At 41.9% G+C, this 16325-nt stretch overlaps 1 protein-coding gene across 1 annotated transcript in view; it reads right to left on the minus strand.

Moving 5' to 3' along the window:
• The window catches only part of Pdhx (pyruvate dehydrogenase complex component X), a 68763-nt gene extending 52487 nt beyond the window's left edge, over positions 1–16276 (minus strand). Inside the window, exon 1 of the mRNA XM_052726052.1 lies at positions 16066–16276. Coding sequence (XP_052582012.1) covers positions 16066–16225 — 160 coding nt within the window. The 5' untranslated portion in view covers positions 16226–16276. The remainder of the gene's footprint in view (positions 1–16065) is intronic.
• Between the last annotated feature and the right edge of the window lie 49 nt (positions 16277–16325).

Genomic DNA, 16325 nt, shown 5'->3' on the forward strand with positions numbered 1-16325 from the left:
AATCCTTTCTCTAAGAAGGGGCCTTTGGAATTTAGGTCAACCTACCTGGCTTAGGATACACAGAAATGAAAAATTACAGTTAACCAAAACATTAGCTGATGTACTTTTATGGAGTCAAAAATTTTTGCAGGACAGCAATTCCTGCAGGAAATGCAAAACAACGGTAACAAGCTGTTAATATATGGGATGGATCATGTCCTCTGGGGCACACAGTATATGTTTAGTACAAGCAGTGTCTATGAAATAAACTGAGAATACAAAATAACTAGAGCGAAAAGAGAGGACTCTCCTGAGCAGAAATCATCTACAGACAATGTCTACAACGCTAAGAGGAGAATGCCAGAAGAGAGCTTAGAGTCAAACCTGTGGCTTTGAAGGAAGATGACACTGGAGAAGTGGGGGCCATGGGGTAGAGATCTACTCGAGGGTTACAAGCCTCTATCGGTATAACATAGTGTGTATTACTGTACTAAGTGAAATGTTTTCTTATTAACAAGTATATACACATTAATAAAATATTTAACTTTTAAAGGCAACAAGAAATAGAGAGTAGGACTAAACTAGCTGGGTCAAATTGCAGCTCATTCACCTGTAAGTTGACTATTCTGTACCCCAGTCTCCCCTTTTGTAAATCACAATACAGATTTCTATAAAGAAATGAGGTTATACATGTAAAGTCTTTACAATGGGCCCTGGAGAAGACTAAGTCTCAACTATGTATTATTGACAGGCAGCATATTTTGGACAGGCACTTAGAAGATGGATCCCAAAGGTATCCAGAGAGTTGGCTAAGTGTACTGAAATATCCTACAGATGGAGTCGCGGGTGCCTTTTTCACTGTCCCCAACATCCAGCCCTACTCTGTCAGCGAAGGTACATTATCTTCTGTATCTGCTCTATTTCATCTCTATGCTAACTGTATCTCTCACTAAAATCACTGACAAATTTACCTTCAATGCTATCATACTACTGGCTACCAGAGCTAAAAGCCAAATGGTAATGACAGCTACATGAAGAATCATAAATGAACAGGGAAACATTACAACAGACACAAAAAATTGTTCATAGTATTTCAAGGGACCACTTTAAAAACCTGTACTCCAACAAGCTGGAAAACCTAAAAGATATGGATAAATTTCTAGATTCAGCCAAACCACCAAAATTATACCAAGAAGTCAACAACCTAACAGACCCATAACAAATGGGGAGATTGACCTAGTAATAAAAAGCCTTCTGGTAAAAACAACAACAACCAGAGCCAGATGGATTCACAGCGGAATTCTACCAGACAGTCAAAGAAGATCTACAGCCAGGCCTTCCTAAACTATTCAAAACCTGAGCAACAGAAAGAGCACACTCAAGCTGCTATGAAGCCAGTGTCATTCCAATATCAGAACCAGGTAAAGACACAGCAACAAAAAGGAACTAGAGGCTAATATCCCTGATGAACAGAGACTCAAAAATGCTTGATAATATGCTTGCAAATAGAATATAGACATACATAAAAAGACCATCCATCATGGTAAGATTGGCTTTATTCCTGAAATACAGGGAAGACAATATATGTACGTAAATGAATGTAATAAACCACACAAATGGACTTAAAGACAAAAATCACATGATCACTTCAATAGACAACAGAAAAAGCCTTTGACAAAATGCTTTCATGATAAAATTCTTAGAGAATTTAGGACTAGAGGGGATATATCTCAACATAATAAAAACTATGTATGAGAAAGCCACAGCCAACATCATCCTAAACAGAAAAACGTTTGAAGCAATTCTACTTAAGTCAGGAATGAAACAGGGATATCATTCTCTCCACTCCTTTTCAATATTATGCTTGAAGTACTGGCTGGAGCAATAAGGTAAGAGAAAGAAATTAAAGGGATAGAAATAGGGAAAGAAGAAGTCAAACTATCCCTATCTGCAGATGACATTATACATTAGAGATCTCAAAACTTCTACCATAAAACTTCTAGAAATGATAAATTCAGCAAGGTAGCAGGATACAGAATCAGCTTGCACACATCAATAGCTTTTCTATACACCACTAACACACAGAGAAATAGATCATGGACACATTCCCATTTACAAGAGCCTCAAAGAAAATAAAATAGGAATAAGCCTAACCAAGGAAATGATGGACCTCTATAATGAAAACTTAAGCCTCTAAAGAAAGAAAGCAATAAAAAACCACTAGAAAATGGAAAGACATCTCATGCTCATGGATTGGCAGAATTAATATTGTGAAGATGACCATTTTACCAAAAGCTATTTATAGATTCAATACAATCCCCATCAAAATATCCATCTCATCCTTCACAGAAATAGAAGAAAACTCCCCTAAAATTCATATGGAAGCACAGAAGACCCCAATAGACAAAACAATCCTGAACAAAAAGAACAATGCTGGAGGGATTACCATTCCAATCTTAATATATGCTACAGAGCCATAGTAATAAAAACAATATATTATAGAGCTATAGTAATAAAAACAACATACCAGCATACAAAGAGAGATGTAGAGCAATGTTGAAGGCCCACATGAATATATGTAACTCCAGCCACTTAATATGTGACAAAGAGACCAAAAACAGAAGCTGGGGAAAAGAAAGTATCTCCAACAATGGTGCTGGGAAAACAGGATGTCCATACGTAGAAGAATGAAATTAGACCCATATCTATCACTTTGAACAAAATCCAACTCCAAACAGACCAAAGACCTAACTATGAAACCTGAAACACTGAAATTGCTAGAAGAATAGGCAGTATGCTGTGGAATAATCTTCTTGTACACTGTAAAGATTTGTCACTTGAATTAGTTTATAAAATGCTGACTGGCCAGTAGCCAGGCAGGAAGTATAGGTGGGATGACCAAACTAAGAATGCTGTGAAGGAGAAGGGTGGTGTCAGCCATATGCAGAGAGATCAGGAGATGAATGTGCCATGCTAATAAAGGTACCACCACATGGCAGAGCATAAGCAAGGAATATGGGTTAACTTAAAATGTAAGAACTAGTTAGTAATAAGCCTGAGCTATCGACCGATCATTTATAATTAACATAAGCCTCTGTGTGGTAATTTGGGAAGTGGCTGCTGGGTATTTGGGAACAGGTGTTGGAACAGAAAGACTCCGACTCCGTTTACATCACTATCCTACATTATATAGGTGTAGGAATGGACTTCCTGAATAGAATTCCATTTTTTCAAGGATTAAGGCCAACAACTGACAAATGGAATTTCATAAAACTAAAAAGCTTCTGCACAACTGAAGAAGCAATCATCAGGTGAAGAGGAAGCTCACACAATGGGAGAGAATTTTTGCCAGGTATACATCTGACAGAGGATTAACATCCAGAATATATAAAGAACTAAAAAAAAACCAAACCAAAACAAAAAAACAAAACCCAAATAATAATACAAAAATGACCCATTTCAAAAATGGGCCTGGGACTGAGCAGAGAATTCTCAAAATAAAAATAAAAGGCTAAGAAATATCGAAAAATGTTTATCGTCCCTGTTCACTTGGAACCTTCAGCTCACCCCTACACAATCCGGAAAGCCCCATTCCTCCCTCCCTCCCCTTCTCTTCTCTTCTCTTCTTTTCTCTCTCCAAACCCCGCCCACTCAGTCTCCAAAGGAAAGGGTGCCAAAAAGCCTAAAGTACTCAGCTTTTGACCATACTTGGGGCACAAATACAGCTTGTGGCAGACACATCATCAACCCTTGCCTACAACCCATAAAATCTCCCTGCTTTTGTTTGGGGGCAGACTCCTCTGGCCCTGATCTCTGGGACCAAAGAACGCACCCAGGAGTTGCTCTCAATAAACCTGTTATACTTTTTCAATTCTGCTTGATTTGGCTTACTGTATCGGCAGAGAAACATATTAAATCTACCACATAACCCAGCTTTATCACTCCTTGGCATATGCCCAAAGGGCTCAACATCCTCTTCCACAGATACTTGCTCAGCTGCGTTATTGCTGCTCTATTCACAACAGCTAGGTATCTTAGTTACTTTTCTATGACTAGGAGACACACAATGACCAAGGCAACTTGTAAATAAAAAAAAAAGCATTTAGTTGAAGGCATGCTTACACTTCAGAGGGTGAGTACAAGACCATCGTGGTGGGACAGAATCATGCTATTAACTGATCTACAAAACAAAAACAAACAACCACCCTATAAAACACGCAAGTCTGTGGTCTGTATAAAAATATTTATCTAGCTCAAATGAACTTTTCTCATCTGGGCTGACAATACTCCCTCCAAGAGTCAAAGACCACCACCTAACAAAAACTCAACACCAGGATGAGAAGCCCTCTTTTGAGTTGTTGGTCAGAGTTCTTAGGAGACTGACAAAACTTTACCGACTATTACTACTGCCATTGAATCCCTCCTACCCCCCCACCACCCGAGGTGGAAAGTAAGTCCTTATTGCTGAAGAAACCATGTACTTAGGAAACAGAGCCCAGAGGCCCCCAGGCTGGAACTGGCCTGAAAGCCTCCTCCCTGAGGATTAGCTTTCATAATACCAAAAGGTGCCATGCAAGCTTCTGAAGGAGGGAAGCAACCAGGTCCTATCAGCTATGGTACCTATGAACCACAGCAATAGCCAGCATGGCGCAATAATCCTAAGGGAGCAGCAGTGGCATCCGGACCTTGGCAGCCAGCAGCTTTGGGATTTAATTCAACTTAGACCACTCAACAGGAGGGAAAGCATGCCTGACACTGGAAACCTAGCTAGTGAAGTCACGGATCTTGGAGGAGAACCTACAACCACCACTTTACTAAATGTGAAGGGACACCAGCTCACTCAAGCATGTGGCTCTAGCAGGCCTTGCCCTTCTCGCCGTTCCCTCTGCCTTGATAAAAATCATTAGGTTACATTCCTAAAGCTAGCCCCAAGATTCATTCCCTTATTTGGCCAATCCCTACTCCTGAGGCTGACTATCAAGGTCCAGCTATCAAAGTATAGAAATCCAGCAATCCTTTGGCTCATCTAATAAACATGCTCAATTAAAATTAAACCCCTCAGCCTGGTGGTGGTGGCGTAGGCCTTTAAGCCCAGCACTCAGGAGGCAGAGCCAGGCGGATCTCTGTGAGTTCAAGACCAGCCTGGGCTACAGAGTGAGTTCCAGGACAGGCACCAAAACTACACAGAGAAACCCTGTCTTGAAAAAAAACAAAACACAAAACAAAAAAATGAAACACCTCATTCTGACTCAGGGTTTCTTTCCCCTTATATCCTTTTATCCAGGGGCAGTCCTTTGTCCTCTGGGGCAAATACCCCTGCCCCCTTTCCTTTGTTCCCTTCCCCCTCTCCCTCCTCTTCTATCTCCTGTCTTTGTCCCTTATCCCTGTCCCCTGTCCCTCTAGGGCAAATAAATCTCCTTTGTGCTGATAACATGGTCTTGAGGGTCCCAGCCAATACTTTTCCTTTCAAAATGTATTTGTTCTCATCCCTCATCAAGGAACTTACTTCTCTTTGCAACAGACTAAAACCATTACAGAAAGCCACAACTGTAGTAGGTAGCTGTTCCAGCTTTGACCTGGAAGTACTACCCCTAGTGAGGTTTCTGGTAACTGCCATGCCTACCTATGACCTGCCCCTGGGGTAAGGCCAAGATGGGAGCCCTTAAGACCTGAGATTCGGATGTGCCGGGGCTCTTGGTTCCTGGTGATCCTGGATGCTGGATGGTAGACTGAGCAGAATTCTCTAGAGAACACCGCTGGACTGCACCTCATCTCTCCTGGATCCTATAACCAACTCCTTTACTGGCTGTAAGTTACCCCAAAATAAACCTCCTTTTTAACTACATGGAGTTACTTTAATAAATCCCCACAATACACAACCAATCAAAATGCAGAGATTTGGAACCCACTCCCAGTGCATACAACTACAAAACAACTCTCCAATCAAAGGCTCAGAGAACATTTTAGAAGAGGCATTAGAAAGATTTTAAGAGCCAGAGGCTCGGAGTGTTTTGCTGTGAGACTATCTCCTAATAATGTCAGAAGCTATGCTCACAGTCTCAGCAACATGACTGCCTAAACAGAAACTGAGTAAGGACAACAGCATGCCAAAGTGGACAGGGGAAAGACCTGTGGGAAAGTTCTTTGTATGTGGCCTCAACCATATACAAAGAACTACAGACAACCAAGGAATGCTGAGGCAGGGGAATCGTCTTCCCTGGAAAGAACACGTCAATTGCTTATCCAATACCAAATGGTCAGCCTTGAAAACACACACACAAGTAACATTAAACAGACTAAGCAGGTTATATTTAGTAATTAATACATACATACACACACATATATGCAGATAACAACAATTAATGAAAAAAAGAGACTGACTTTGAAACAGACAAGGAGGGATACATGGGAAGATTTGAAGGGAGAAAAAGGAAGGAAAAAATGACACAATTATATCAAAAGTAAAAGAAATAATAATAATAATAATAATAAAAAACAAAGAGTCAGGTGCTGCTATGGAATATTAAGCTAACTGTGTAAAGGTGTGTTACATTTGTTTCTGCTGCCTTTGTTTAACGTGTAGGAGTGTGCTACATTGGTTTTTGCTGCATTTGTTTAACTATGTAAAAATGTGTTGTTGTTTCACTTTGCCTGCCTAAGGCACCTGATTGGTCTAATAAAGAGCCGAACGGCCAATAGCTAAGCAGAGAAAGGACAGCCAGAGGTGGTGGGCAGAAAGCGTAAGTAAAAAGAGAAATCTAAGAAGAGGAGAGAAGGGAGAGGGTAGGAGAGGGAGGAGAGGAGAGGAGAGAAGAGGAGAGAAGGGAGAGGGAAGGAGAGGGAGGAGGAGGAGAGGAGAGGAGAGAAGGGAGAGGGAAGGAGAGGGAGGAGGAGGAGAGGAGAGAAGGGAGAGGGTAGGAGGAAGAGAGGAGAGAAGAGGAGAGAAGGGAGAGGGTAGGAGGAGGAGAGGAGAGAAGAGGAGAGAAGGGAGAGGGTAGGAGGAGGAGAGGAGAGAAGAGGAGAGAAGGGAGAGGGTAGGAGAGGGAGGAGGAGAGGAGAGGAGAGGAGAGAAGGGAGAGAAGGGAGAGGGTAGGAGAGGGAGGAGGAGGAGAGGAGAGAAGAGGAGAGAAGGGAGAGAAGGGAGAGGGAAGGAGAGGGAGGAGGAGGAGAGGAGAGAAGAGGAGAGAAGGGAGAGGGAAGGAGAGGGAGGAGGAGGAGAGGAGAGGAGAGAAGAGGAGAGAAGGGAGAGGGAAGGAGAGGGAGGAGGAGAGGGAGGAGAGGAGAGGAGAGAAGAGAAGGGAGAGGGAAGGAGAGGGAGGAGGAGGGGAGGAGAGGAGGGAGAGGTAGGAGAGGGAGATGCCTAGGGCCAGCCAGGCAGCTGCCAGTCGGTAGACACAGAGTTGGACATATAGAAAGAAAAGTAGAAAGCCCCAGACAAATGTATGAAGAGAAACTGGTTAAGTTATAAGAGCTAGCAAGAAATAAGAGCTAAGATAAGGCCAAGCATTCACAATTAACAAAAAGTCTCCATGTCTTGATTTGGGAGATGGTTGGGGCCCCTCCCCCCAAAAAAGAGCTTGGTACAAGGTGCTGTGGCAGGCACACTTGTGACCCCAGCAATAGAGCTATGGAAAATGAGGTAGATCCCTGAAAGGCCATTCCAGCTGGTCTAGCCTATTCAAAGTTCCAGGCCAATGAGACCCTGTTTCAAACATAAAAGGATCCTGAGGAATGACTCTGAGGCTATCCTCTACACTCCACATGTACATGTACTCACACATACACAAAATTATAAATTTATCATTTATTAAAGACAGAAGCAAAGTTTTATAGAAGATGGATATGTTTGCTTACTTTTACATAAAGACTAAATCTTGGCTGAACATTTGATAGGCATCTTCAGTTCAAGGCCAGCCTGGGCTACAGAGTAAAATCCTGTCTATGTTACTGTTCTACAGATACAATCCACAGAAGCTATACTTCTCCAGGTATAGACATTATATTTGGACTATCCCTCTCTTTAACATAAGCACTTTTACACATATATCATACAGTGATTACTAGTTTAAATACTAAAAGAATGAGAGAAATGAAATGTAACAGCTGAAGTGAAGAAGTCAGTGATGTAGGGGCTGTCTTTCATTTGTCTTTGTCCACACTACACTGAGTAGATTACATAAACTGGCTTCCTTGCACTTGGCCTCCAGTTGAGTTCAGCCAATGGGCAGTACAGTCAGGAAACTGAAGGAAGAGAAGGATGAAGTCAGTGTAGTTCTTCTGCAGTTCCCTGCTTCCTGGGGTCACCGGAGGCTGGCTGTGTGCTTTACTATATAGGACACAGCATGTCAGAGGTATTCCTATCTGGTTCCCTCTAGGTAGTGGAGACAAGCACCTTGTTCTAAACAACATTTTGAATTCACAAAAACGTCACTTACTAAATCCTCCAGTTTTTAGGAAGCACTATTTCCCATCTGGACTCTCAATTGTATGGAAAGACTTGGGAGACAGGCATTTAAATAATAAAGAAAGACTTGAGGGAAGAGTCTGAGTAAATGAAAACACAAGGTATTTATGTTTAGGGACAAGTGGTCTCATGATCCTAAATGCATGAGTGACCTTAACCCATATCTAGATCTGAGTCAAGACTTCCAATTACTGGCTTTACTGTGGTCACTTATATACATGGATCACCTAGCCATTTTTTTATAAATGAAATTTCTATATTAATATACATCTCTCTTGTTCTCAGATTTATTTAGTATGTTTGCAAAGCCACACAATTACTTTCAATAGGAAATAGACAAGATGTCCCTGCAAACAGGCTAGGTGGTATTTATGGGTACATTGTGGGTAGGATCCAGGTCCCTTTGAAATACAAAATTTTGCAAATGTGCATTTTTTTCTGAAAAATGGGGGGAGGATAGCTTTGTTTCAGTTTTCAAAAAGATATGTGCACCTCTCAAAACCAGTGCTAGTAAATCCCCCAAAGACTGCCTTGAATGCTGGCTTGCCAGCGCCAGTTCTCCCAGAAATGTCTGTAATGGAAGAAAGTTCTTATGCAGTCATAGAAATATAATGAGCAAGCACCAGACACTGTAAATATACTGCCTACTCCAGGTCATACAGAGCTCACTGCCTTTAGACAATCTGTTGATGTTCCTAGCACCACCCCACAGTACAGGGAACTAAAAACCCAGGGCTGTGTGGTATTCATCCTGGCCCCTGGGTTTTGAGAGAGAATCTCACTATGTACTCCAGGCTGGCCCCAAACTCCCTGTCCTCCATCCCCCTGCCTCCACCACCAGCTTATTGACTGTTTCACATACTTTTAGGAAGTAGCCAATGCATATTTTAAAGAAGCCTGCTAGAAAGGATTATACCATTTCATACAGTAGAATCTATGTCCTCACACTGAATACCAAAGGCTCCAGAAGAGCTCTGTGCTGGGCTGCTTGACATTAAACCAGAAAGTAAATTGTACAAGGATCCCAGTTTATTTTGCAAGATTTCAACACGGGAAAAGGAAATCATCATTCCACTTACTTTAGCAAAAGAAATGGACATATGCGTCAGAGTAAAGCAGTGTACACATTTTGCTATCAAAGGCAAGTAAGGCTTAAGAGAACACTAAGAAGGCAAAGTAGAAACATAATAGCAAGAAATAAACATTTTCAAACTATGCTGCATAATTCTGCTACTGCTCATATAGTCCAGAATTGTATTTATCCAAAATGTTAAATTTTGTTAAATGATAGTTACATCAGGACTGTTGCTAAACAACTATTTCACAGTGTAGTTATTAAAGCATGTCTCACTCCCAAAACAAAGAAAATGCACAAGTGTTTACTTAGGATTGAGACAGTGACTAAAATGTGAACATGCTGCCAGAGCTACTCTGCTGTCTATGACTCAGCAGTCCCTTGATAGGTAGCTTGGTGTTGGGCAGATGGTTTGAAACTGATTTTCACTAGAGCATACACCATGGATCTATGAGCACCAGAGGAGTTAATTCATGCTAACTACCGGGAAGACTGCACAGTATACAGGATGCTCTCAATAAATAATATATTACTTCTCAACCCGCTTCCTAAACTTTGCTATCCAAGGCTCACTTAAAAAATATATTTTGTATTAATTCTGAGAATTGTATATATGCATACAATGTATTTTGAACATATTCACCCCTATTCCTCCCTCTTAACTCCTTAATCCATCCTTCACTGTCTACCCCCTCCCAATATCAGGTACACTTTTTTTTTTAAACCCATGGAGTACAATTTGTACTGCCCATATACACATGGGAGTGGGGCCATCCACTTGATTGAGGTCAACCTACCAAGGACTAAATCCTAAAAGCACTCTCCTCACCTAGCAGTCATCAACTGTCCATAGCTCCTAAGTGACCCCCCCCACACACACACATACACTCTAATGTTGGAATGTTGACTGGCTTGACCTTGCCTAGATATTCTGCAGGGAACCTCAGCTGCTAAGGTTTCAGGAATGCAGTGGTCCCCTCATGCCCAGAAGACACAGTTTTGGGCTGGAGAAATGGCTCAGAGGTTAAGAGCACTGACTGCTCTTCCAGAGATCCTGAGTTCAATTCCCAGCAACCACATGGTGGCTCACAACCATCTATAATGAGATCTGCTGCCCTCTTCTGGCCTGCAGTCATACATGCTGTATACATAATAAATAAATAAATCTTAAAAAAAAAAAAATACTGTTTTATCCCAATCTTTCCTGATATCTAGCTCTTACAATCTTTTGCCCATACTAGGGCTCATTTTTATGTTTTTAGTGGAAAAGAAAGAGCTCAAAGTTGGTGACTGATTCATGAACTAGTTTATCCAATACAAGGGGATTTGGTATAGTATACTAGCTTGGGGTTGGTATAGCATGCTAGCTTGGGGTTGGTATAGCATGCTAGCTTGGGGTTGGTACAGTATGGTAGCTTGGGGTTGGTATAGTATGGTAACTTGGGTTTGGTATAGTGCTAGCTTGGGTTTGGTATAGTGCTAGCTTGGGTTTGGTATAGCATGCTAGCTTGGGTTTGGTATCATATGCTAGCTTGGGTTTGGTATAGCATGCTAGCTTGGGTTTGGTATCATATGCTAGCTTGGGTTTGGTATAGCATGCTAGCTTGGGTTTGGTATAGTGCTAGCTTGGGTTTGGTATAGCATGCTAGCTTGGGTTTGGTATCATATGCTAGCTTGGGTTTGGTATAGCATGCTAGCTTGGGTTTGGTATAGTGCTAGCTTGGGTTTGGTATAGTGCTAGCTTGGGTTTGGTATAGCATGCTAGCTTGGGTTTGGTATAGCATGCTAGCTTGGGTTTGGTATAGTGCTAGCTTGGGTTTGGTATAGCATGCTAGCTTGGGTTTGGTATCATATGCTAGCTTGGGTTTGGTATAGCATGCTAGCTTGGGTTTGGTATAGTGCTAGCTTGGGTTTGGTATAGCATGCTAGCTTGGGTTTGGTATCATATGCTAGCTTGGGTTTGGTATAGCATGCTAGCTTGGGTTTGGTATCATATGCTAGCTTGGGTTTGGTATAGCATGCTAGCTTGGGTTTGGTATAGTGCTAGCTTGGGTTTGGTATAGCATGCTAGCTTGGGTTTGGTATAGTGCTAGCTTGGGTTTGGTATAGCATGCTAGCTTGGGTTTGGTATCATATGCTAGCTTGGGTTTGGTATAGCATGCTAGCTTGGGTTTGGTATCATATGCTAGCTTGGGTTTGGTATAGCATGCTAGCTTGGGTTTGGTATAGTGCTAGCTTGGGTTTGGTATAGCATGCTAGCTTGGGTTTGGTATCATATGCTAGCTTGGGTTTGGTATAGCATGCTAGCTTGGGTTTGGTATAGTGCTAGCTTGGGTTTGGTATAGTGCTAGCTTGGGTTTGGTATAGCATGCTAGCTTGGGTTTGGTATAGCATGCTAGCTTGGGTTTGGTATAGTGCTAGCTTGGGTTTGGTATAGCATGCTAGCTTGGGTTTGGTATAGCATGCTAGCTTGGGTTTGGTATAGTACTAGCTTGGGTTTGGTATAGTGCTAGCTTGGGTTTGGTATAGTGCTAGCTTGGGCTTGGTACAGTATGGTAGCTTGAGTTTGGGTTTGACTTCCTCTTTTTAAGAAGACATTGATGCCATCCATCATGGGGGCATTATCTTCTGGCGTCACCTAATTCTAACCCTCCCTAAGGGACTTTACCCTAAAATATCATTATCAAGTGGATTTGGGTGTTTAGTTTTCAACATATCACTGCAATGTACTGCAGTGTACATGAAAAGAACAGGCAGAGGTGATTGCAAAACACAAGCAATATTCCACCTTCATGCTCGGGGTAATGCTAAATACCTTAGTAAAGTCCAAGTCTCTGGCTGAAGACATGGCTCAACAGGTAAGGGGACCTCCAGCCAAATATGAATACCTGAGTTCAGTCCCTAGAGCCCACATGATAGAAGGAGAGGACCGAGTCCCACAAGTTGTCCTCTGACCTCCACACATGTGCTGTGGCACTCCTATATGGTGATACTTTATTTGTATTAAAATGTTATTTGTAGGTTAATAAATAAAGTTGCCTGGGGGTCAGAGCTATTAGCAAGCCATAGGAAAGCAGGGCAGTAGTGGTGTACTCTTGTAATCTCAGCACTTGGTAGGCAGAGCTGGGTAAGTCTCTGGGTGTTCAGGGATACAGCCATTATTGGATACACATGCCTTTAATCAATACCAATCATGGAAAACCTGGAGGCCTATACAGACAGGCCGTGAGGAGGCAGTCATGTGGTTGGGTTTACAACCAATGAGAAGGCAGAACAGGAACTCTATATAAAAAGACTTTAACACAGGGGTAGCTCTGATTCGGAGAGGTAGGACCACCGCAGGAGGAAGGGTAAGGTTTTAGCTCTTAGCTCTGACCTCTTGGCTTTCTTCTTTGCATTGGTTCTGTGTTTCTTATTTAATAAGAAGGTTGGTTACATCTACACTCCTATCCCTACCCAAATAAATGAATAAATGTAATCTAAAAAAACACTAACCCAAATCCTATCTATTCTAAACAGGTAGCAACAGAGAAACTCCAAATGTTGTGTCCTTCTGTAACCACTACCTGTGCCTTCTAGGGGTTTCTGCTGTGCCTTCAGCTAGAAGGACTGCCACTTCTTCCTCTAGCTGCTCCTTGCTTCATCATCATAAACTTCTTTCTTAGGGCTCACTGCATAGACCATTGAAATCCTGTCTTCATTGTTTCTCTCTCCCAAGTAGCCTATAAATACTTACAAATAAGGATATCAAACAAATTCAGGATTGCATGTCCAGAACTTAGTATGACTGAATGGGCCACGTGGCAGAATTCCGAGAATGCATTCACCTCAGTAGATCACACTTTGTAAGTAGGCTGCCACGTGCCCACTACCTGATAGACATTTGTTCCATTATGCAATCAGGCAAGTGACAAGTAACACTGCCTTCTCAAAAAGCATGCCAGTTGAAAGAATGAAAGAAAGGATCTGTTAAACACAAATACACAGAGCATTGTTTAGTTCACTTATAATAATACAACGGCATGGCTTCATCTTTCTGAGCTTTTATAGTTTTACCCAAATAAATAGCAATAATGCCAAAGCTTTAGATCATTAGGAGAAATTAATTAAAAAAATTCTAAGAAGTACTGACTAAATACACAGCATGTGCCACAGTTCACAAAGGCAGCCAACAAATACCTCTTAGGAAAAACAAAACAAGAGTACTTCCAAATTTACAGATTTTAAAGTCCTATATAGGTGTGTTAAAGAGAAATGGGTTCAATAAATGTACCTAATTGATAGAGTCTTTGATTATCCAAAAAAGCAGTTTAGTTTTATTAAAGTACAATTTTTACTCATGGAGAAACTGAGAGATATACTCACTGTCCTTCCAGTGTTTAACATACAGTATATAAAATGGCAGGCTTTTCTTACATGTGTGAGTATGGGCTGAGGCTTATGATGGGGACAGAAAGGACATTTTTAGGCATCAATAGACATCATCATTCTTAGCACCAACTCATAGAGAAACTCCTTACATATAAAGATGAAAAAACATTCCCTTAAATATTTTCCTAAATATTTCCTAAAATAGTTCATGTGTATTCAAGTAACTTAACAAAAGCCTATAGGTAAGAACTGGTAGATAAATTTGGGCTCCACATGTAGCATAATATCCCTACCAGAGGTCTCTGTCATAATGTCCAAAACCTACAAATACTAAGATGAATGTGGAATTAAGGTCGTTATCAACTGATTTTGAGATAGGGAGAAGATCCATTATCCAGGTGGGCACAGCATAGCAACAAGACTTCTTTGTCCCCCTGATGGAAGGAAGGCAGGAGGAAGTGGTAAGAGAGATACAAACGTGATCAATACTAGACTAGCCATAACTGAGCTGGAGGGGAGACAGGAGCTAGGAGCCCATGAATCTAAGAGGCCCTTCGAAGCTAAAAAAAGACAAGGGAACAAATTGTCTCCTAGAACCTCCAAAGAAAACAGGCCCAGCTAGACACCTTGACTTTAGCCTGATGACATCCATTTTATTCTTCTGACTCCACTGTATGATAGTTCTTGGAGTCTTACAGTTCTATAAGATGATGAATTTGTGCTTTAAGTTGATAGTGGTAGCAATGATAAGAAACTACTCATTTAGTATCTTCCTTACAGATGATGTTTAGAGACAAGTTGCTCAAGGTGTATGTCTGGAGGTAGTGGGTGAGGAACAGGCAAAATGACAAGATTTATCAAATGGAAACTGCCTATGTGAATTTCTAAAGGCAGAAGCAATCGACTGTAAGGAAATCTTGGAAACTATTCGTTTTTGTGTGTAAACACATATACTCTTTTCTTTTTACGGAGTTTAGGGCATTCAGGGCCCTAAACACAAGCAAGGGTAGGACCCTTCACAGGCATTCCTCCCCAATTCCAAGCTTTTAACATTCCATGATGTTCTGAGGCAGGAAGTCTCAAAAGTGTGGTCCATCAAAATTCACAAAGAGTGTAAGGAGCAGATGCCTAAGTACCATCTGAGTCAGCGTTTCTGCTAAGTGTAGGGAAGTTCAATTTTAACAAATGAAGATGAGAACAGGGCAGAGAAAATATTATATATTATACTGTTAAAGATCACTACTGAGGGGGCATTTACTAAACATACCAAAAATGACTTAGGTAAATTGTCCCCATTACCCACTCTTTAGGAACCCCAAAGCACCCATTTTACTGTACAAGCTGTGTTTTTGTTTGTTTTGTTTTCTGGGCCTCAGACAGCTTAGAAAGTGTGGGCAATGCCTATTGCACCAGAGGGTGCTAAGAATGATGACTTAAATGTCTAACGATCCCTAAAAATGTCTTCTCTGTCCCCATCCTTAACCCCAGCCCATACTCACACATATAAGAAAGGCCTGCCATTTTATATACTGTATGTTAAATAATGGAAGGACACTGGGTATATCTCCGAATCCAATATCATTACTTAAGAGTAATTTTATGTAAGAGGCTATATTTTATGAATATATATTTTATGAATCTCATGCTATACGTTTTACTTGAAACATACTGGTCATGTCTGTGATTCCGTATTTATAAAGTCTTGTACGTTGCAAAGGAGCCATTAGGCGGAGTAAGATTTAAGGTTTCCCAATAAGGACAGGCCTTTTGAATGAATAAGGATGGGTAATAAGTGTATGGGCAGCTTTATTACGTTAGAGATGAATAAAAAAAACTAAAGGAATCTGACCTGTGACTGAAAAGGGTCTAAAACAGGGTGATTTAAAACAGATCCATCCCCTCTCGGTAACATCAAAATAATCCAAATTCCCAAGCAAGGTCACAGAGAAGCCATATAGCCCTGGTGGCTGGGACCGAGTCAAGCTCTCTCAAGCCTGAGACTGGTCCCTTAACGCAAGCCATAGGCTAAGTCAGAAGACCCGTTCCTGGAGGAGGCTGACGGGAAAGGGAAGACTCGGCACCTACATTCACAAAGCAGGTCCCCAGACAAGAACGCCCCTGATCCAGGCCCATTGCTCAGCTAAAGAGAGAAGTTGAGCGAGCGCCAGCCACTCACCCTGCAGCAGCTGAGTGCCATGAAACCACCTCCAGCTCGCTCCACGGCCGACAGGCCACGCAGCAGCACCCTGAGCCAGGCCCAGGCTTCGACGGCTGCCGAAGCCCAGGAGGTAACGTAGCAGCGGTAGGTCACAGCGCAGCCTCCAGGAGGCGGCCATCTTCCCGGCCTTCTCCGGGACTGCTCGCAGCGCGGATAGATCGACCGTCCCAAGGCCCGCCCAGGCCCCGCCTTGCATGGGCTAGCCCCGCCCACAATGC

This window comes from Peromyscus californicus, unplaced genomic scaffold, assembly GCF_007827085.1.
Source record: "Peromyscus californicus insignis strain IS unplaced genomic scaffold, ASM782708v3 Scaffold_7__1_contigs__length_154581171, whole genome shotgun sequence".
NCBI lineage: Eukaryota > Metazoa > Chordata > Mammalia > Rodentia > Cricetidae > Peromyscus > Peromyscus californicus.